The sequence below is a fragment of the Macrotis lagotis genome, chromosome 6, assembly GCF_037893015.1.
Source record: "Macrotis lagotis isolate mMagLag1 chromosome 6, bilby.v1.9.chrom.fasta, whole genome shotgun sequence".
Taxonomy (NCBI): Eukaryota; Metazoa; Chordata; class Mammalia; order Peramelemorphia; family Peramelidae; genus Macrotis; species Macrotis lagotis.
The window spans coordinates 61,692,278-61,713,594 of NC_133663.1; the positions used below are offsets into that span (position 1 = coordinate 61,692,278).

The 21,317-nt window shown below is 36.5% G+C and overlaps 1 protein-coding gene across 1 annotated transcript in view; it reads left to right on the forward strand.

Moving 5' to 3' along the window:
* Positions 1 to 335: 335 nt before the first annotated feature.
* CUL3 (cullin 3) overlaps positions 336 to 21,317 on the forward strand; it is a 110,718-nt gene continuing 89,736 nt past the window's right edge. The window contains exon 1 of the mRNA XM_074191260.1: positions 336 to 444. Coding sequence (XP_074047361.1) covers positions 379 to 444 — 66 coding nt within the window. The 5' untranslated portion in view covers positions 336 to 378. The remainder of the gene's footprint in view (positions 445 to 21,317) is intronic.

The following is a 21,317-nucleotide window of genomic DNA, read 5'->3' on the forward strand; positions in this document are numbered from 1 at the left end:
GCCGCCGCCATCGCGGAGGAGCGCGATAGAGGGAGCCCCGCCGCGAGTGACGGGCCCGGGGGGAGGGGGAGCCCCGCGGAGCCGCCGCGCCGACGCAGCCCCCGAGGGAAGGCCCAGCCGGAGCCGCCGCCGCCGCCGCCGCCGGGCCGGAGCCGGGGCCGGGGCCGCGGCCGCGGGGGTCCGGCCGCCTCCCCCACCCCCGCCGTCCCCCTCCCCCTTCCCCCGCCCGGGAGCCGCCGGCCAGGCCGCCTCGGATGTGACCCGGGCGGCCCGGAGCGCGCCCTGAAGCCGCCGCCGCCGCCGGAGCAGCAGCAGCAGCAGCAGGAGGGGGAGGAGCGGAGGAGGAGGAGGAGGAGGAGGAGGAGGAGGAGGAGAGCCATGTCGAACCTGAGCAAAGGGACGGGCAGCCGGAAGGACACCAAGATGCGGATCCGGGCCTTTCCGGTGAGTCTGTGCGCGGCGCCGGGGCCGGGGGCCGGGCCCGGCCGGGACGCGCACTCGAGGCCGCGGCCCGAACTCCCCCCAACAGGCCGCAGGCCGGGCCTCCCCTCCCCCACCGCCGCCCCTCGGCCCGCGGCGCTGGAACCTTCCCGGCAACGGGGGGAGCGCGGGGGGCGCCCCGGGGCCCGGGGCCCCGGCCGGGCCGGGCGCGCGTGTGCGTGCGGGTGGGCTCGGGGGGCCGGGCCTGCCCCCCGCCCCTGACAGGTGGCGCCGGGCCCGGCCGGGGCGGGAGCGGGCCGCGCCACCCGCCGCCTCCGCCGGGCAGAGGCGCCGAAGGGGGCGCCCGGCCCCCCATTCATTCATTCGTGCGTGCCGGGAGCCCGGGAGGCGCGGCTCTGCCTCGGCCGCCGCAAGTGAGGCCCGAGTCACGGGGGGGAAACTGAGGCACCGCCGACCCCGTGACCCGCCCTCCCCGGGGCCTCCAGAGCCAAAGCCCGGAGAGGGGGTGACCGGCCCCACACCTTCGGACTCTTTCTTTTTCACATCCACTTTGTTTTCTATTACTTCACTTCTTTGATGACACTCGTTAGCACCTTTTCCCTGGGGGGGAAAAGAAACAGAACTGGACTAACATTTCCATTTATAAGATCCCGAGTGTTGTGTACAGCGTGTGAATACATAGGAAAATGAATTCCAGAGGATTAAGGTCTTGGGAAATCGCTTGCATTTCAATTTTAATATAAAATTTGTCATAGAATAGCAGGTCTTGTAGGAACAAGCATTTAAGCCGGCCACAGTGAGTTTTATAGTCAGCCTTTTGAATATTGACTTGTATAGATTTATTATTAAAACACGAGGGGGGGGGAAGGTGGGTTGATCTTCCCTACTTAACTTTTGCCTCTGTGTCCTTTGTCAGTGTTCAAATCTTTAACCTACTCCTTGGTTTGAATTTTAGCACTCCCGGCGAATTTCAGCTATTGCATTAGCTGAAGAGTTAGCAACTTTGAGAACTAGCAAGATTTTCACCCTGTTGCTTGAGACAAAAGTTTGAGCAGCATCGTGGTCTCCTGGCTTATAAAACATAATCCGTGAAGTGTCTGCTGTTTCCTAGATTCTGGGTTTACTATGACAAAAATAAAACAAATCCCTTCCCTCAAGGAGCTTTACCAGTTAGTTAACGGAGAGAAGCATATACAAACTAGATTTTTTAAAAGACTACTTTTGGGGGGAAGTCATTAAATGTAGCTAGGCAGTCTGGAAAAGTTTCACTAGAAGTTGATCTTTGAAGGAAGCTAGCAATTCTGAGTCAGATGAAGAGGGAGGAAGTTGGTACATGGGTACCAACCAGTACAGAAACTTTGAAGTGGGGTTCCTTGTGTGATGGAACAGCAAGAAGACTGGTTTGCCTGGGCTGTAGTCTACTTTAAGGAGAATAATATAAGATGTAAAAGGTTAGATGAGGCCAGGGTGCAAAGCACTCTAGAGGGGTTTTTATATTTCACCCTTCAGGTGACTGGGAGCCATTGGAGTTTTTCCAAATATATCACAATTTTGCTTCATGAATATTCAATTCCCATACACAATTATGTATAATTTTTAAAATATGTTAAAATAACTACTTTTCCTTTTATCAATATGTAGTTGTTAAGTTCCTTGTTAGTGTGGCACCTGTGGCAATACATTAATTTCAGATAAGTACCTCTATTGTAAGGTATTTCACTGATGGCTTACTCATCTTCTGGTATAAAAAAGTTGACAGACCTTGTTTTTCTTTTCTTCCTGATTAGCAGCTTTAACTACTTGAGCAGCTAAAGCTGGAATCACTAGTCAGAAATAGTAAACGAATAGAATTTCCTAGAGAGAAAATGTGTTTGGTCTTATTAAATCTTAAGTTTGATTGCAGTGGTAAATTAATAGAAATTGAGACTTTCAGGTCTCAGAATTTCACTTCAAATTATTAACATTCCTACCTAAGGAGTTCTGTTTCAGTCTTCAATAATCAGAAAAGTTTTTTTTTTCTCAATTTTTAGTTTTTTTCATGGTGACATCTGATATTTAGCTATTTAATTTCCAATTCAAAGCTTAGTTATGTTAGAATTTTCAGAACTACTCTAAACATCTTTTCTCAGTGCCATTAGTAAAAGGAGACTCTTTTCTATTTTTGAGTATATATCAGTGTGCTTTCCACCAAGTCCTCCTTGCGTTTCATTATCTCATGGTGGTGAGGGCACACACATCCTGTCAAGGCAGAGAAAGGCATCCAGTGGGGCCTGGAGGCTGGCATGTCTGTTTTCTGAGGATGGACCTGGCTAAGGTAGAGAGAGGCTTCTCCAGGTGTAGTAGCTCTCCTAGATTGTATCTAACAAAACTGCAGAGGAGTTGTGATGTTTGTTAGTTGAGAGAATACTCACTTAGATGAAATCACCCATCTCTGACATATTCACATATAAATGATTTTTTCAGCATTTAGAACATGACTCCAAAAATTACTGCTCACGTTGAGACTACTTGAGTTTTTAAGCAGTTAGTAGACTGCTATTGTTATTAGATTGCTTTTCTCTAGAATGAAAAATGAGGATGTTTTTGCATCTGTAGGGTATTTACTGAAATTAAGAGTATTGCAGATTCAAGTCTGAACTCTAATTTAAAATAAAGCATTAATTTCACATCTTGCTAAAGTATTTTGTAAACTATTTTTCTTTTTGTACTTATAGTAAATGTCGGGAAAGCTTTTGCAAATAGCTGCTGTATGTAGGTGAGTTACTATAGAAATTTATGGAACTGGAATACTGCTGAAAATGTTATAAGCGCTTTCTTTTCAAGTTGATGTTTCCCTCTGCTGAACCCTTTAGAGACCCCTCTTAAGTTTTTCCCCTATGTAGGGTCTGTTCTAGATCGTTTGTCTGGGGAGCTACTCATTGTTTAGTGTCTACCAGCCTTTCCTTAGGGTATTGATTCCCAGGGATGATACTACCTGGCTGTTTACATGATGCTTGATTAATATGGGTAATATTGGTGGCAGATAGGCAAAAAATTTTTTTGTCTTCCAAGTTGTCTAGGTTTTTGTGCTAGGAGACCCGCACAGATGACAAGAGGGTCATCCTTAGATTTTTCACAAGGATGATAATTGCGTATGCTAGGGTTCTGCATATCATATTAGTTATTAGTCATTTCTAAGACTTTGCAAGTCCAAGTTGAAAAAGTTCTTTGAGTCTTATGTCTTTGATTTGAGTTCATCTCATTAGGCTTAATTAGGCAATGTAGTGTCGCCATTCTGGGTATGAAGGGAAGTACTTATCAGACAGAGCTCCAACAGGCCTAGAGATGGTAAAAGAAATAAGCTTCAAGAGTGATGAGTGGGGAACAGGCCTCTGATTTTTTTTCAGCTTTTGTATCCCAAACTGAGAGACGTTTCTGCTGTCCCCACAGCAAAATTTCTTCTTTGAAGTAACAACTCTAGCAGAAGCTTTGTGGAAAGAGAAGAAATTCCTAAAGCTAGTGAATAATATTTAATGTTTTTAAATGGGAATTGAGTAAATAATAGCCACATAGCTTTTTAAAATTTATGGGGCATATTTTTTTCAAATCCAGTTGATATGGAAATATACTTTTTCAATCAGTTCTAAATATTTTTAATTTTACTTAGACTATCATATTCTCACTATCTTTTGATAACCACATATCTCTATGAGTTATTTTTAGTGTACTATTCTGATTTTAGTTGTTGAGAAAGAAAGATGATATAGAATAAAATAGCATCTTCAGTTGCCATTAAAATTGTGTAATTGATCTTTAGTATCAGTAATTGAATTTAGTAGAGGTGTGGTAGTTTATGAAAATTGGCCACTTTAGTAATACATTGTACCTTAGATTCTCTGCTCTGAAATAAAATACTACATAGAAAGTTTTATTAGATTGGAACACACAATTTTTCTTACATTAAAATAATGGAAGGTAATTTTTTCCCCCAAAAACATTCAAGTTCAAAATTTGAAAATGGTAAAATTTTACTGAATTTTTCACACTCCCAAATTATCTGAATTATAGGAGCTGAAAACCAAAAGAGACCTGAGAAGCCATCTAAAATAATCTCTAACTGACCACAGAGCCTCTCAAGAAAATATATGAGTAATGGCATTTCACCTTTTTATTTTTATAAAATCTCTAAATACAACTTTTAAATTGTATAAAGTGCTGTAATGTGAATGTAAAAGAACTGGTGGTCATAATTCACATTTATGCAATTTAAACATTTTCAAAGACTTTATGCACAGCAACTCTATGAAGTGAAGATTGTGTTATTCCCAATTTACATGTGAAAAAACATCAGTGAGGCTCAGAGACAATAAGTTACTTAGCTACAGTCATATGGCTAGTTTCAGAATAAGCTCCTTGGTCTACTTACTTCCAAATCCAATTCACTTTCTACTATTTCACACTATCATTGTTGTTAAAGAAAATATAGTTATTGCACAAGGAAAGAGAAGTTAAAATAACCCTTAATGAAAACTTTGGGTAGTTGTATACTTAGGCACAGTGCCTATCATTTCTTACAGTATTTTTAAAACATTTTTGAAACTGCTTTCAGTGCCAGTTTACAAAAACCACATCAAGAAATCAATCTCAGTGAAGATTTGGCAACTTAGGGGCAGCTAGTTGGCACAGTAGATAGAGAACCTGTCCTGGAGTCCAGAAGACTTGAGTTCAAATCCAGCCTCAGACACAGAACACTTTCTAGCCACTGAGCAAGTCACTTAATCTCAACTGCCTACTAAAAAAAGAAAAAAAAAAGTTTGGCAAGTTTTAGCATATTTAAAACTGTTTCCAAAGAGAAGTACCAAAAGTGTCCTTAATACCATCATTTGAATAAGTGTATAATATTGTGTTTAGACTACTTTGCATCTAAAAATACATGAATATTTATTTTTAAAATCATCCTAATCATCCTAATCAACCTTATATATAATACTGTTTCATTTACTATTTGATTGTTTCATGTGCTTCTCTTAAATTATAACTACTTTCTGGGAAGTGACCATTTCTCTCAATCCTCCCACCGTCCTTTTTTTTTTTTTATCTAGGAGGTAGGAAATAAAGAACTGTCATGTAATATTATCACCCCAAGGAATTAACCGCTCAATCTCTTTAATACCATAATAATTCTGATTGTATAGGTGAGGTAGAAGTAGTGAATCAGTGAATGTTTGGGAAACATTTGAATTTGCACATAATAGGTTTTGATTTTGTGAGCAATAAAGTTCTAAAGCCAGTTGTCATAGTTAAAATGGACTTGTGGAAAAGAATTTTAACTTTTAAATTTCTTTCTGCCTGAGAAGTTAATCTTATATCTTAGAGCAAGATATTTGAACAATGCTATTAGAAATATTGTTGTGTATATGGGTCCTGTCTCATAGGCTTTGAACTTTGGGAGATACATGCCTATCAAGTGGTCTTGCTAGGTCAAAGATGGAGGGTAAATTTAACTTAGGGACTTCTTAGGGTGCGTGTGTGTGTGTGTGTGTGTGTGTGTGTGTGTGTGTAATTAATTTTCAGAGTGCTTGAACTAATAAATAGCTTCATCCACAAGACATTAATATGCCAGTCTTCCTACAGTTGCCTTATTTGTAGCTTGTCAACTTTGCCAATCTAATGGATGTGAGATAGAACTTGAGGATTATTTTTATTTTGCACTTTTTTTATTTGGACCATTTTTTTTCAGAATTTATTGGTAGCTTCCATTTATTTTGAGAATTGCTTTTATATAGCTTTTGGGAAATTCCTTCAATTCTCATGTATTTATCAGTTTTCTATATTACATATTAATATCAGAAAAATAAGCTGCCAAGATATTTTTTCTTCTATGTCCTTCCTGATGCTAACTGCACTGGTGTTTTGCACAAAAATTTTCAATTTTATGTAATAAAAATTGTCCATTGATCTTCTGTGACCAGCTTATTGAGGGAAAAATCCTTCCCTTATGCATTGTGGTGAAAGATACTTGTTTTACAAGATAAACATTATATAGCACTTTTAAGGTTTTTCCTTAAATTTAATTTTCTCGCATTAACAAAAATTTTTTATCTTTCTCCCACCTTTGGGGGGGGGGAGAAAACCTATGTTACGGGTAGCCCATGGTCAAGCAAAATAAATTTGCCAATTTGGCCATGTCTAAAAATGTCTCATTCTACATATTTAGTCAGTCACCACTTTGTCTGAAGGGCTAGCATTTTTCTGACTCTTTCTCCTCTGGAATCATGACTTTTTTCATTCATCTGTTGATCAGAGTTCTTAATTTCCCTGAGTTCTCCCCACTTCCACACTCAGTTCTGTTGTATACTTTATTCTCCTGCTTATGCTCACTTCACTGCATCAATTCATATATGCCTTCTTAAGTTTCTTTGAAAACTGTCCCTTTTTATCAATTTTACTAGCACCTTGGTATTCCATTACATTGATTTACCATTTAGTCATCCCTCAATTAATGAGCACCTCTTTTCTTTCTATAACTATTTTAGTGTATTTGGACTTCTAATCAGTGGCTTTCTTGAGGTATAGACTTTTTTTTAAAGTTTTTTGCTAGGCAGTGGGGGTTAAGTGGCTGGCCCAAGGCCACAGGTCTAGGTAATTATTAAGTGTCTGAAGTCAGATCTGAACTCAGGTACTCCTGACTCCAGGGCCGGTTCTCTATCTACTGTGCCACCTAGCCGCCCGAGGTATAGACTTTTAATCATTTTATTTGCTTAATTCCAAATTGCTTTCCTCAGAGATGTATTAGTATGCCTATTGGTTTCTAGTTTTTTGTCACCACAGAAAGAGCTATTGTAATTATTTTTGTGTGTATATATATATATATATATATATATATACATACATACATACATATATATGTATGCAAGCTTTTCCTATGGGCCTACTAATGATCAAAGGAATAGAAACTTTTTTTTTTAGGTTTTTGCAAGGCAAGTAGGGTTAAGTGGCTTCCCTAAAGGCCACACAGCTAGGTAATTATTAAGTGTCCGAGACCAGATTTGAACCCAGGTACTCCTGACTCCAGGGCCGGTGCTTTATCCACTGTGCCACCTAGCTGTCCCAAATATAAACATTTTAATAACTTTTTGAACACAGTTCCAAGTTGCTTTCCAGAATTGCTAAACTAATTCACAGCTCTACCAACAGAGCATTATTAATGTGCCTCTTTTGCACAGTCACTCCAACATTTATCATTTTCCCTTTTCTTCAGTTTTGCTAATCCTGATATGTGTGTGTGTGTGTGGTAGAATCTCAAGAGTTACTTTAATTTTAATTATTATGGATTTGAAGCATTTTTCATTTGGTCTTGGAGAGATTGTATTTCTTTCCTTAAGAATTGCAAATTTATAATCTTTGTCAATTTATTGATTGGAGATTGTATCCTATTCTTATAAATTCGAATAACTCTTGAAATGTGGTTAACAGAAAAACTTGCAAAGATTCTCACCTCCTGCCCATCAATTTAACTGTTTTCCCTTCTAACCAAAGTCAATTAACTGCATTAGGTTTTTTAATAGGACTTTAAGGTTTACAAAATCACCCCACAACAACCCAGTGGCATATTTATTATTTTTCCCATTTTATCATATTTAAAAACACCACAAAACTTAACAGCCTGTAAATAAATTTCACAGCCAAGTTTGTCTTTATGTCTCGGACTCTTTCCACTATATAGAAATTTTGTAACTTGTCAAAGTTTCCTTTTGCTCTTTTGAAAAAGGAAGGATTTCAAGAAACTTAGTTAAGAAAATTAACTGCCTGAACTCAGTGTAAACTAACATTGTTTAGAATGATGCTTCAACATACTAATTATAGCATTTTTACCTATTCAGTATGTTATATTCTAAACTAAAATACTCAGCCAATTTCTAGCTACCAGTGTGTGTTTCAGAGCATAAAATTGCATTAAAAAAGTAACTTGCAGTTAATATTTAATATAATAATATCATATAATATTTAATATAATAATAACTTGTAGTTAATATTTAAATAATTTAATAGTTAATGATTATAACTGATATTTACCATAACTTTGTTTCTGAGTATAATATTGATAAATTATGAGTTTAATTTTAGTTTTTAAGATTAGATATATAATTTTATTAGTATAGAAACTCTCAAGCCATAAAACTTCTATCACCAATTCAGATTTCTTGTTTCTAGAGTCATATAATTGGTATTTAAAGTGGGATTTTAATCCAGATTTCCTCTAAGACCAGTTTCTCCACTTTGCCCTGATACCTACTCCAAAGATAATTAAGTGATGTGTTTCTTATTATAAGGAGAAAATAAATATTCTGCATAATGAATGATTCTTGACAGTCAGTAAGCATTTATGATGTGCTTACTGTGTTCTAGGAACTACAAGCCTCTGGAAATAAAAATAGGGTGAAACAAAGCTTGCATTCTGATGGGAGGAGGCAAAAATATAGTTTATATTAAAATAAATGCAGTATAGTAGAGGGGAGTTGGGTTTGGGGAAAATTAAGAAATGTTGTGTCCAAACATGGCGCTTGAACTGCTTTTTTATTTTTTTCTTTATTAAAGATTTTATTTATTTTGAGTTTTACAATTCCCCCCCATCTTACTTCCCTCCCCCACAGAAGGCAATTTGTTAGTCTTTATATTGTTTCCATGGTATACATTGATCCAAATTGAGTGTGATGAGAGAGAAATACACGAAAGAAGCATAAAGTATATAAGAGATAGCAAGATCAGATAATAAGATATCAGTTTTTTTTCCCCTAAATTAAAGGTAATAGTCCTTGGTCTTTGTTCAAACTCCACAGTTGTTTCTCTGGATACAGATGGTATTCTCCATTGCAGACAGCCTCAAATTGTCCCTGATTATTGCACTGTTGGAATGAGCAAGTCCATCAAGGATGATCATCGCCCCCATATTGCTGTTAGGGTGTACAATGTTTTTCTGGTTCTGCTCATCTCACTCAGCATCAATTGAACTGCTTTTTTTAAAAAAAGAATTCTATATGGAGAGCCTGAAGGAATTATACATTCTAAGCATAGATGAGAGAGATTACAAAAGTACAGAGAGCAACAGAGAAGGCCAATTTGGTATGGTTGTAGGGTACAAGTAGGAAAGAGATGTATGCTACTGAAAAGATAATGGTGCCAGTTTATAAAGGACTTTAAAAGCTTGAGTTTGTCCTAGGGGTATAAGGAACCACTGGAGTTTATTGAGTAGGGGAGTTATGTAGGCAGATCTGAACTTAATGAAGATAATTTTGGCAGCAGTGTGGAAAATGGATCAGAATAAGGAGAAACTGGAGACAAGGAGAAGAGTGAGAACATCTTTGCTTGCAGTCTTGGAGAGAGGTGAAAGGCCATTTGAACAGAAAAGGAGTTGAATAGCAGTATGTAGGTTAGTTACAAGGGTTGTGTTTTTAATCTTATTTCTTTCTGATTGTTTCTCTTTTAAATCTTGAACATTTAGAATGTTGAAATCATGGAGGACTCTAAAAAAATTGCCTTAGTATTTTTCCAAATTTTATATTCGTACTGGCTAGAAATTTTATGCTAATTCTATTAGGTCTTAAATGTCAGAATATTCTCTTGCTTATTTATGTATCTAAAGAAAATAAACCAGAAGTTCATTTTGCATGGTAAATACATGGTATTATAAATTAATAATGCTCCCCCATTCGTTGAAATATAGCCATATGTCAATATACTGAAGTTCTCTGTGAACTGAGACTGATTGTGTTTGTAAACTCAAACCTGCCATGAGTGCTTAATAAGTGCTTATTGGATTATTAGAGTTCAATGAGATTTGGATAATTATTGATCAGATAGAATGAAACAAACTTTTATCATTCCCCCCTTAAATTGTGACATTGACAGGGCCATCTTCTAAACATTTTCTACATCTCTCAGTTTCAGTTTCCTTGTCTTCAAAATGAAGGGGGTTCCCTTTAGTTTGATGATCTTACGAAATGTAAACAATTAGGGAGAATGTTATACTAGTGTATTTTAGAAGCATTTTTGATCAGAGAATTTTAAAGAAGGAAGAAAGACTTTATAGCTGTTTAGTTCAATCCCCTCATTTGGGGGGGGCAAGGTAATGAGGGTTAAGTGATTTGCTCAAGGTCACACAGCTAAGTAAAAATATTAAGTGTCTGAGATAAGATTTGAACCCTGGACCAGTACTCTATCCACTGGACTACCACCTGCCCCTCAACTCCCTCATTTTAAGAGGAATCTGAGGGCTAGAGAAATTGAGTTATTTGCCTTCACACAGCTGGGACTGAAAGTCGGGTTTATTGACTCAGTCACCAAATTGAAATATAAGACAGTCATTCATTGTCAAAAATCTACAATTAGCACATTTATTAAAAAATGATTTCTAAGTAATAAGCATAAAATAATCATATCTTTTCTTGAGTTAATATGAGTATAGTGGAAAACACTGGATCAGTAAAACTTTCTTATAATCTTCAGTAACTAATTGTCTGAGTTTGGGCTGATCACAACTTTCTTGAATCTCATTTTCCTCGTTGATAAAATGAGAAATTTGACAAAAATCTCTTCTTGCTCAAATATTATAAAAGTTTATAAATAGTAGTGTAGCCATGTAACCTAATCTCTCTTCCTAAGATTTTATGTTCTGTAGAAATGTCAACTTGCATGGAATTTGTAATAATTAAACCTTACTATGAAAGACTTAAATAAACTGGTAGAATTCTTAAGTTGAAATAGAATTTAACTTTAGATAACTAAGTATTTTATGTGACAGTGCTCTAGAATCCTTTTCACGTCATGTTATTCTGTATCCCACATCCATCCTACCAACTCTCTTCCTCCTGAAATAAAGGTCATTTCAAGAGAGAGAATTAAATATTTTAAAAATCATAATATTTCATCCAGACTTGGGCCCCACCCCTAGTTTGTGAGTGAATTAAAGGGTGTTAATGTGTCATTTTTTGGGGAATTTGTTTTTCATGTTAGATTTTTCACTCTTAGGGAGTACAGGTTCATGTATTTTTTTTTAGGTTTTTGCAAGGCAGTGGGCTTAAGTGGCTTGCCCAAGGCTACACAACTAGGTATTTATTAAGTGTCTGAGGAGGGATTTGAACTCAGGTACTCCTGACTCCGGGGCCGGTGCTCTAGCCACTGCGCCACCTAGCTGCCCCTGGGATCATCTATTAAAAAAAAAACACAACTCACTATCAGAACCAAAGTTTCATGGAAAAAAAGTGTAATTAATTATTCTTGGCTAATATTCTATTTTCACATTTGTTATTGAGAAGTTGATCATGAGGTAAGCTTTTTCTTCCATCAACTTTGGAACTTTCTGAACTATTCCTTGAAGTTAGCTTTCCTATTTTAACTTCCCACCTAAAATTCAGATAGGTGTTGAAAAAAAGTTTTTCCAAAATACACTACTGTTTAGGTAATAGCACCTTGAGAAAATGTAAACAGATCTCCAATTGCATGCATGCATGCATGCAAATGACAGACTCTAGCTACTATTTCAGAATGTTGATTTCCTTAGATTTACTTACACGTCTGTTTTCTAAGTAAGGAAACTTGTCTCTTTTAAGTTCCTTTGTTGGTTGGGGGGTTATTTTTGTTTGTTTTTTATTCAAATTTTTTTTTTTTGATAGAAATCTTTCTAAGTTACATGAACTGTCCTGACTTTTAAACAGTAATCGTTAATTTCCGGCATAGAAATAAAGCCCCATTAGGAATGGACAAAAGGAGTCCTAAACCCACACTCCTTTCCCACCTTCACCTTCCATAGAAAAGCCTCCCCCCACCCCCCTCCTTTTCCTGCCAATCTTGTTGGAGAGAGGTTAATTGGTAGTCACTGTTCCCAGAGCTTGAGTGTGTGGTATTTTTGTATCCCAAGTTTCAGTTCAGATTATTTCTAAAAGTCTTTTTAGCATGATAGTCTGCTTCATTTTTTCAGTTAAATATGTTTCTGAATCAGTATAAAATCACTTATGGTATTGTTTCTATGGGAAAATATCTTTCACATTGGTAAACAGTCTTAATACTTAAAATTCAACCTACTCAGAAATATGGGATGCTATATATGGTGAATGTAATTTAACATTTTATAAGTGATTCAGATGGATCATTAGTTTTGTTGTCCTTTAATATCCTCAGGAACTATTGAGGTTAGATTTAATTTAGCCTTACTGAATTTCCCTCTTTATCGATTGATATTTTTTTCTTTCTCCAAGTCAGATTTCACTTTTAGTAGCAAACTCTTCCCTTTCTTCTTCCCTTCCTACCTTCATTTCAACCTAAGTATAAGGTTGCCTGGGGAAGTGAGATAACCAGAATCAGTAAATTCTCAGACTTTGTTCTACATAGAGTTATGAGCCAATAAACAGGCTTGAGTGAGGTATTAACTGTCCTTTGGAGCAAAATACTTGAGCTATGGGTCAGTTAAGTTTATTCTAAACTTTGAAACCTTTTAAGGTATGTGGCAGTGTTTAACATGGATGTTTCTGTATTTGCTGGATAAATGAGGGAGAGAAGTGAAGATTTGGTGGTGTGTTCATTAGACTTGTCCCAAAAGTATTTCATTCTTTTAACAAATATTTGAATGCCGTGTCTGTCTTTGTGTGTGTGTGTGTGTGTGTGTGTGTGTGTGTGTGTGTGTTATCCCTTATTGTTAAGGAGCTTACTGTTTAGCAAGAAGCTTAACAAGATTGTCCTGGGAAGTTTTTTGTAATTTTGTATCTAATCAAAATATTGTCATTCTTTAGACAGCTTTACCAAAGCAATTTATTTGAGGTTTAAGACTTGGATTTAAGCATCAGTCATTTCTTTTTTCATTTGCTGTAGCTTTTTTTCTGGCTTTGTCATTTTGAATTGCCTGGAATCTCAAATTCTCACCCTTTCCCCCCACCCACCACCTTCTAAATTTCTTCTTGTGGCAAATTATTCACAAGGGACTAAAGGCTTCTTTCTTGTTCTTTGTATGCTGTGAATATGAAGAATAAAATTCTTTTCATTTACATTTCAGTGTTGTTCACTCAGACTTTGAGCAGTACCATCAGAATGTGTAAGTACTATACATTTATAGTATGCAGAATCAGATTTTTATCTGTTTTTGGTTATGCGTTTTGTGACTAGTTCAAGTAATATTTAAAAGAAAAAAATCAGGTTCTTGAAGGAAAATCTATTTTATGTGATAATTGTGGGAGCAGTTTTTCATAATAACTGATTTTGACTTTGAGATACAATGTATGGTTGCTGGGGAAGGGGGGGGTATACTTTGTAGAGATTGAAATGAGTATCTTGCCGTAGAGTCAAAGAATGAATGTCTAAGTGAATTTAACTATAAGCATTTAAAATGTTGGCTTTCTAGTAATTAGCTACTGTTTTAATTTGCTCTTACACAGTGCTTTTACTTCAAATTATTTCTTTGACTTTTTGAATAAAGATATTTTATAAACCTTAATTCATATTATATCACTATCTGCCAGAATTCTGGCATTGGGTTCCATGTGGCAGCGTAGTATATTAGAAAGAAATACTGCTCTTAATATAGCTGGATTTTGTATCTCATTTCTGATATTTTCTAGACTGAGAGGAAGCAACTCTATGAAGCGCACCTACTGTATATGAAGTGTGATAAGCACTTCATAGATACTTCTAGTTATGAACTGGCTGTGGAACATTTCTCTTCCCTCTATTACTAAAAGAGTAGGGCTAGAAATAGCCCCATTGAAGTTGCATTGAGGAAAACAAACCCCCGACTAAAGAATTATGTAAACTGTACTATTACTAATAATTTTTCTTCAAATTACATTACGATCAGAACACTCAGTCTCTTGTGCAAAATTATTCTAATGCAATCTAATAATAGCTCTCACTTTTTGAGAATATTTACGTTTAAAAATCATCAATTCTGTGAGATTTTTCTGAGTTAAATATTTATAAGCATGTCTGTAGTTGATGAGACTAGGAGTTGACAGATATAGTTTAATCCCTTAACTTTCATCAGCATTTCATTATGGCATTCTGAAACTAGGTGATTGGGTAAATGCCATTATAAAACATATTGATAATTCTGTCAATAGTGCAGGAGTGTTCTGTTTTAATGCCAGTTGTGAGTTAACCTGGCAAAAGTAGCAATCCAAATTTTCTTTGAAGCTTCAGTTTACTGTAGGTTCAAATTTTGTTTCACAGAAACACTTGATCAAGTGAGAAAGAAGAATACCTAAAAAATAGTGCCTGTCATAAAATTGATTTTTGTAGAATGTTTTAGCCATTGGGAAGGAAAGAAGAATTGTGTTGATTACCACAAATAATAAACTCCTTTAAATTTGAGGGGTTTTTTAACTGACTAAACACTGGAATTTAAATTTAGGGATTATTTGCTGAGGAAAAATATTTATGAATGTGATGAATATTTTGGAAAACATTATTGTTACTCAGTTATTAGCATAGTTTTAAATTTGAGGGGTGTCAAACATATAGCCAGAACATTTAACAACATACCCCAGTACAGGCTGAGCTAGATAAGTTGTAATTGGAAGATAATTACATTTTTAAAACTCTCAGTAGGCCAGGACAGAGATGCTTATATATGAAACTTAATGATCCCCCCCCCCCCCCCCCCCCCGATTTTGACACCACTTTTCTGTGACCTGATTTGATTTCTTAAAGTTGAAGATTTATCTGAGACTTTCCAGATTTTTAATTATTTAACAGTTTAATTTTTTTTATTGGTAAAATACTAAGAATGTACATAAGCACCATAAAAGCCCAGTAAGTTAAGCATGCCAGGGCCTAAGAGATGCATTCCACTTCCATAAAATCCTTTATATTTACATATATATGTATACACACACACACACACACACACACACACACACACAAATATTGATTTACACCACAGAAAAGTTAGGGAATTACTATAAAAGCTTTGTTACTCAACCACACAGTATCTCCATTCTTCTCTAAATATTTTAAACATTAAAAAAAAATCACTTTACTCTCATGTTGTACGAAGTAAGGTATACCTGTTAAATGCACAAGAAAATTTTGACATGGAGTCCTATGTGGCATAAATAAAGCTCCTTTTTCTAATAAATCATTATACTTATAACTCTTGCCTTGAATTTATTTTCATGGATATAGGTAGATTAAGCATAAGCCTTTTTCCTATTATTCCAGACTGGTTTTTTTTTTTTTCAGAACTTTGTAAGTCATTTTTTATAAGAATCAAATTTAGGTGAGAGCTCTACCCCAAAGGAGTTTTTTAGGGTATAGTAGAGAGAGGAAACACAATTAAAATACAAAATATTATAAGTATATTGGAGAATTAGAAAACAATATATGCTTGGCCTTCAGCTTTGGCTGAATACTTAATCCCTTGAGGAGATGACATTGGAGAGAGGCTTAGAAGAATGGATAGGAATTCAGCTGGTAAAGGGAGAACATTTCAGAGAGCAGCTTGAAGAAAGGCCCTAACAGGGAAATGTAAGTGTTTTAGGGACCAGAGACCTCGAAGTTGAAACAATGAGTTGAGAAATTCACTGGTATAAATAATTATTTGTTGTTGTGGATCTACATGTGGAGTTTAGAAGCTTTGATGAAAAGGGAAATTTGATTACTACATTGATGGTTTATTGATTCTAGAAAAGAATCCATATTCTTTATAATTGACTACACTGGCTTGCAAAAAATATATACAATATTCAGAAATGTTATTTGAAATTATATTTGTGAAATTTAGTTTGCCTTAATTTCACTGTCCTGATGAAACAATATAGCATGACAATAAAAGACAGGTAAGAGAACAAAATATACAAGTTCATAAAAGAAGTGTAAGCAGAGTGAAGTCAGAGGGATGGGAAAGATCTAACTGGGCAGGATTATTGAAAGTGTCTTAGAAAAATTAATTTTGAACTTTAGGACATTGATGGAAAGAGATCCAACAGATGAAGAAAGACAGAACATTTCAAGCCTAGTGGTTGAATGAGAAATTGTATAAGATTGGGAAAATAGAGGCCATACTTTGGGATTGATGAAGAATTCAGTTGAAACCAAAGCATAAAGAATGTCCTTGAATTTCAGGGAGATGATTTTTGACCTTTAGTAATTAGGTCCTATAGTAAGGATGATGGCAGTGAGAACAGAGAGCAGAGGACAGAAGAAAAAGATAGTGGTCTTAGAATTAACATCACTTATTAACTTAAAAAAATTTAACCCTAAAGTTTTGAACTTGGGAGATGAGGTAGTGCCACTGACAAATAAGTTTGGAGAAGGGAAGAGGTCTGTCTTGGACTAGGTAAGCTGGAGATGTTGTTGGGATAAAGAGGGAGAGCAATCCCATAGGGACACTGCAGATGTGATCTCTGACACTTGAAATCATCTGTCTAGTGTGATTATTGTAACCATGGGAGTAAATTAAATATGGTCGTGAAAGGAGAGGAGAGAAGGCAAAGTCTAGAACCTGGAAACAGCAAACTTAGAGGAGTAAGAAAAATAAAAGAGGGAGAGGGGGAATGGTTAGAAAGCTAGGGTGTGATCTCTGAAGCCAAAAGTATTCAAATGAAGGGTGATCAGCAATGTCCCAGGGTCCAGTGGCCAGGAGGACAAGAAGGTGTAAAAGTCCATAGGATTCAGCATTTAGGATGCTTAATCAGTTAACAAGCATTTATTACATGTCCATGATGTGCCAGACATTCTTTTAGGCACTTGGGATTCAAAAATACATGAAGTATAAAAAACAAGATCATAAAAGTATGTTCCGTGATTGCAAGAATCTGCTCCAGACTGAATTTTTGTGGTGAAAACAGCACCATAGTCTTTCTTTATTGTTATAGCTGTACAGTATTTTGCTTGTATCATCCATTACATTGCAAGAAATGTTTATTGAGCACCTGTCTGCAGAGTTCTGCGTTATAAAAAGAGTCAAAAAATAATCCCTTAGCTTAAGGAGTTTACAATTTAATGAAGGAGATAATATTTTAACAGCTGTATAAACACATATATACAGAATAATTGGGGTGTAATCTCAGGGAAGGAGCTAAGATTGAGAACTGGAAAGACTTCTTAGAGAGGCTTCAGGTGCATCGCTGAGAGGAATGGGGAGGTGAATCCTATGGACTTTTCCATCTTCTTGTCCTCCTGACCACTGGACCTGGGACATTGCTGACCACCCTTCATTTGAATACTTTTGGCTTCAGAGACAACACCTTAGCTTTCTAATCATATTCATTCTCATTCTCATTCTCTCTCTCTCTCTCCCTCTCTCTCTCTCTCTCTCTCTCTCTCTCTTATTTTTCTTACTCCTTTAAGTTTGCTGTTCTGGGTTCTAGACTTTGCTTTCTCTCCTCTCCTTTCACAGTCGTATGAGTGCCTCACTGTGCTCTCTCCTCTTCAGATCTCATTTGGGATGGGAAGGGATTTGGCATCAGGCTTTAGAATAATTCAGACATGACATGATATAATCTTATATTATAGTGGTGGCACTATTAGAAGAGAGAAGGGGTTTGTAAGAAAGTTGTTTAAAAAAAAGTAGAATCAACAGGACTGCAACTCATAGAATATGAGGGGGTGGAGGGACAAAGACCAGAGGGGTAGGAATGAGTGATATGTCAGTCTCTGACTCAAGGAGCCAATGTACACATAAAACTATACACACAATTGATATATACAAAATCAGTTCAAGGTAATTTTTGCGGGGGGGTGGTGGAATAGTGGGGCTAGCAGCCAGATCAGGAGAAACTTCATAATGAGATGGTAGTTTTCCTCAGTTTTGAAGGAAATTGGGAATTTAATGGGGTAGAAGGTGGAGGGGGTAAATTCCAGTCTTCTGGGATGCTTGGCAAAAGAATGGAGATGGGAAATGGATTGTTTGTTGTGGGTGAGGAAGGCAGAAAGGCTTAGTTGGACTGGACCAAAGAATTTGAAATGGAATAATACATAGCAGTTCTGTATAGGTAGCTTTTACCTGAGTTGTGAAGGGCTTTAATGAGGAATAAAGATATTTGTTAATGTAACCTTTGAGAAAGTATTTTCATTAGAATGCTGAGAATATAGACCATAAATTTACCTCGACAGAAACAGTTTGAAGTGCAATAGCAAATGTGCAGAACTGCATTTGAATGATCTGAAAGTAGAATGTCTAAGTTCAAGATCTTAGAAATGGCTTATGTAGTTCCTTACAAAGTTTTGTTGAAGTAAGGTAGAAAAATGAAGATTGGGTTGTTATATTGGTTAAAAAAGGATACCATTGAAGATTGAAGTCTGAGAATGATGGCAAAGGATGGATTCAAGAGGAAAATATTGAAATAGATGATAGGAAATTAGGGGAGTGACCTGGAGGTCTGGAGGTGATAGTACTGGGTAGTATAAATAAATTTCATGGACTAAAGGGAAAAAAAGATTACTAAGGTATGGGTGGAACAAGAGGTGTCTGGAAGCAGAAATCCAGAATAAGAATTGTTGTTACCTGTTACCTATGAGTACAGGGCAATAGACAGAGTGACTACCCAGTTTTTGTGAGCATTGTGCTTTTCCCAGGGACAAACTAGGCATTAAAAGAAAAATGAAATGAAATGAAATGAGCTCCGGAAATAGAATTGATGGAATGAGAGGTCTGCAAGAGGCCATTTAGAGGCCATTTCTCAAAAGATAAAGTAGTCAAGGAATACAAACAAGCAGCATTTAGAAGAAGAAACATAAACTATTTGAAATCACTCATTTAATGAAATGTTCAAAATTACTCATAACAGTCATGCAAATTAAAACTGAAATTTAATTTCATGGTAACCAGATTGGCAGAAGTGTCAAAAATGTCCAGCCTTTTCAGAAAACAATTTGGAGTTATTTTTGAATAGTGATTAAACAGTATATAGTCTCTTTTTTTAATTTTTTTTTTTCAGTATATAGTCTTTAACATGTTATTGTCACTGCAGGGTATATATCCCAAGGAAGTCAAAGATAGGGGAGTATACAACATTTTTATAAAAGTTTTTCATAAACATTTTTTATAATAATAAAACTAGAAGGAAAGTGGATGCCCATTATTTGGAGAAATAGCTTGGATACCTTGTGAATCTAAAGGAATATTATGGCACAATAGAAAATGAAAAATACAAAGAAATTTGAGACTTGTATGAATAGGTAAGCAGAAACAGAACAGTTTAGATGATGACCACAGTAATGTAAAAAACCTTAAATTGAATCCAATTCTTTTTTATTGAGTGACTAGTATATAAGAGGATGAAGCATAGCTCGCTTTTTTTTGTCAGAAGTGATAGACAGCAAGTGGGAAAGAAATGTGGCATACATTGTTTGACAGTGCTAAAGTGCTTGTTTTATTTATTTTTTTGGTTCATTTATTTTTTTTCAAGCTTTTTTCCAGAATGATTGAAACATATAAGGCATGAATCTAAAGCAAAGAAACTGGGGGGCTGGGAAGCCAAATTTATAGGAGGTAAAAATAATATAACATACTGAGAGTAGGAAGAGAGACAGCCCAGGTCAGTGGAAAGAGCAGTAGACTTTGGGGAAGAGGTAAATTGGAATTTAGGAATTTCAGCATTGATACATAATAGTTTTGTGATCTTGGGTGTGTTACTTAATTTCTTAGTCTCAAATTCTGTCTCCAAAATTGCTCTACTAATTTCATGGTTTTGTTTCAAGGAAAGTATTTTATAAAACTTGAAGATATAATATATTGTAAAAATGGAGTCAATGGCTAAAAGGGAAATGTACTGGGAGTAAGAAAAAGAGATGGAATGGGCTAAGATAGTTCGTATAAAAGATTTTATTTTATTGCAGTGATATGGAATAGCAGAAGGTGAGGGGAAATGAGGGAACCTTCACTCATCAGAAATGGAGGAAACAGCATCCACACTCAATAGGGTATAGACATCTAGAGTAAAAAAGGAGAGAAGGAGGGAAGGGGGGGATGTGAGTAATAGAGGAGAGGGTAGATCATAGGAGAGAATAGTCAGATAAAACACATTTTCTTTTTTACTTCTTGCAAAGGGCTGGGATTGGGTGGCCTGTCTGGGACCACGGGTCTCAGGGGTGGTATTTGGGCTCGGGGTCTCTTGGCCCCAGGGCCGATGATCAGTCCACTGTGCCACTCAACTACCCTACAGAACATTTTAGAAGAGGGACACAGTGAAAGGAGAGAGAAAATATAAGGTAGTGGGGACGTATGGATGAAGGGAATTACAATCAGCAACAACAACAGTGGAAAAATATGGACATCATATGATGGACATCATAAAGAATGTGATCCACCTGAGACAGAGCTGATGGTATCAGAACACAGACTGAAACACATTTTTTCTCTTTCTTTTACTTTATTTCTCATGAGGGTCTATATTTTTTTGGGGGGTATTATATTTACTCTTATGCAAGAATATTTTAGTAATGTATAAAGAAAATCACTTGCACAAAAATAAAAAATTAATAATAAAAAATAAAATAAAAAACTTGAAACACTATATAAATGTACATTTTTATTGCTATTAGAAACATAAAATTGAATGATTCTGCAATTCTAAGTAGAATGTAGGATGCTGGCTTTTCAGAGTTCAGTCACATAAGATCTTTACCTCAGATATATACTTTGGAATTCTGATAAATTACCCACTAAAATAAGGCAACTATAAAAGATGTAATGGTTCAGTCATTCACAAATATGTTATCACTTCTCATTCAATTGTTAGATTCTTGGACAGAAAAATTGCATATATTTTAATTTTTTTCTGACTACATGTAGGATCATCTAATTACAAAATACTCTTTTCTAAGGCACAGTATCAAGTATTATCTATTGAAAGGAAACTGAGGACATGAAGTGCAACTCATACATAAACAAAGACACACTTTATATCATA